Source organism: Poecilia latipinna, unplaced genomic scaffold (assembly GCF_001443285.1).
Source record: "Poecilia latipinna isolate Pla-1442-1.1 unplaced genomic scaffold, P_latipinna-1.0 Scaffold2136, whole genome shotgun sequence".
NCBI lineage: Eukaryota > Metazoa > Chordata > Actinopteri > Cyprinodontiformes > Poeciliidae > Poecilia > Poecilia latipinna.
In genome coordinates, this window is record NW_015114752.1 from 53,163 (window position 1) to 55,240 (window position 2,078).

A 2,078-nucleotide genomic window follows, 5' to 3' on the forward strand; every position below is an offset into this window, starting at 1 on the left:
TTTGGGTCTGGGGGTTTTTTGTTTTTCCCTTGGGAAATTTTCCCGGGGGGTTTTTTAAAATTTTAAAATTTTTTTTTTTTTTTTTTTTTTTTTTTTTTTTACATCCACAGTGAGACGTTCTCATTTGTACTGACGGGTGAAGATGGAAGCAGACGGTTTGGCTATTGTCGCCGTTTACTGGTACGCTTAAATAAAGTCTTTATTTTATTTTTCATTATTATGGAGTTATCTATATAAAATCCATTGCTTCTGGTGCACCAATTAAACATTTTCATTGCTTTAGCCAAAAAAAAAAAACCCAACAACTTCATGGATTTAAATAATTGTTGTAATTCTTGAACTGTTTTTATGTTTTTGTGGGGTGAGAATTGCTCTATAATCAGGTAATTTCCTTTTGTATTGTCTGTTCACAGCCCAGCGGAAAAGGCCGAAGGCTCCCAGAGGTCTACTGTATCGTCAGCCGCCTGGGTTGTTTCGACCTTTTCTCTAAGGTAGTTAAGCTTTCAGTGGGATTTTAATTATTACCTTGACCGTGGATAAGATCAAGTTTAATCACAAAGTTATTTTCTCTTTGCAAGTTTCTCTTCTTAGCAAGTTTGGAACACTATTTAAAAAAAAAAAAAAAAATCATGTTCACTTGTCTTTCCCGTTTTGAGGAATGAGCCACTTTGTCACATTATGTTTTATGCCAAAGGAAAGCAGGAAGTTGTTGATTTCCAATTAAAGGTTCCACACCTCTATAATCAAATTAAGACTGTAGTATTCCTTAAAAACGATTTTAGCAGCGTTTTTTTCTTCTTCCCCACATTAATAAAACTTGGATTTTTCTAAAACTTTAAGTGTGAGATTATGGTGCCACAATAAAAGATTAATTAATTTTAAGGGTTACTTTACACATCTTCACCAGGGGTTCCAGTTAATTTGACAAGCGCTGGATAACGTTCAGACCTACTAACTGCATCCAACGGCTTAAAACGGCACATCCATTAAAGCTCGCATACGCCAACCCAGAACCCACCCCCTATTAAAACCACACCACCCCTGGTGCCCACTGAACCTCACCCACTCGTCTCTCTCTGAACCTTTGCAGTTCTGGCTGCGGTTCAGCAGCACATATGAAATGCAGATGGCGTGGTTACTACTGTGGAAAAAAGTTCCCTGTAATGAGTTGTGGATTTTTCTGCTTCCTTAGACGTGCTCCCCATGCAGTTGATGGAGTTTAATTTGTATAGATAAATATAAGGGGTTATTTTAGATTAAAAGTGGGGCGAGGGGTTGTTGGTTTACCGCAACTTGATTAAACTGCGAGTGCAGATGGACTTGCGGGCGTTTATAATGTTAATTTATTATAAGAGGATTTGAAATTCTGCGGGTGTTTTTCAATTTGTTCACTTTGTGCCTTAATAAGCCTGTGTGCTCTGGATGTTTGTAGTAAAAGGAAGTTTCACACAAGATGCGGTGCTTTAGCCGCACAGTTTGATTTGAATTCTGAAAAAAAAAAAAATAATAATAATAAATTTCCTGTCCTACTATCACAAAGATAAACATGTAGGCCTTGTTAAACTCTTTTGCTGATTTTTCTCGTCAGGTGTTACTAACAACAACACACTTTGGGTTTGTTTTGTGTAAAACAAAGAGCGACTATGTGGAACCTCGTTCCCTCAGTTTTAAGCAAGGTAGAGGATCTTTGATGCTGTGGGCCTGTTTCTCTGATCTGCAGAACTTTGTGCATATGAACTTCTTAAAATATCAGGATTTTTGGTTAATAAATAGTTAACCAGAAAGAAAATTAAATGCCTTCAGTGGACATATTAGTTACCTGTGTTTGTACTGCATTTAACGTTCAGTTCAGCAAGTTTCTGGTTTGTCTTCCAGATCCTGGATGAAGTGGAAAAGAGAAGGGCCATCTCTCCTGCTCTTGTGCAGCCTTTCATGAGAGGCATCATGGAAGCTCCCTTCCCCGCCCCAGGAAGGACCATCACCGTTAAAAACTTTTTGCCTGGCTCTGGGACCGAGGTCTTCTTCTTCTTTTTTTTTTTTTTTTTCGGTATTTTACGGCCAAACCATCAAAAGGGTGG

At 38.0% G+C, this 2,078-nt stretch overlaps 1 protein-coding gene across 4 annotated transcripts in view; it reads left to right on the plus strand.

Moving 5' to 3' along the window:
- si:dkey-82f1.1 (DENN domain-containing protein 2A) overlaps positions 1-2,078 on the plus strand; it is a 43,553-nt gene that overhangs the window by 33,078 nt on the left and 8,397 nt on the right. For all 4 annotated transcript variants that reach the window (XM_015017387.1, XM_015017386.1, XM_015017389.1 and 1 more), the window contains 3 exons: positions 111-180; positions 414-491; positions 1,876-2,016. In XM_015017387.1, coding sequence (XP_014872873.1) covers positions 111-180; positions 414-491; positions 1,876-2,016 — 289 coding nt within the window. The remainder of the gene's footprint in view (positions 1-110; positions 181-413; positions 492-1,875; positions 2,017-2,078) is intronic.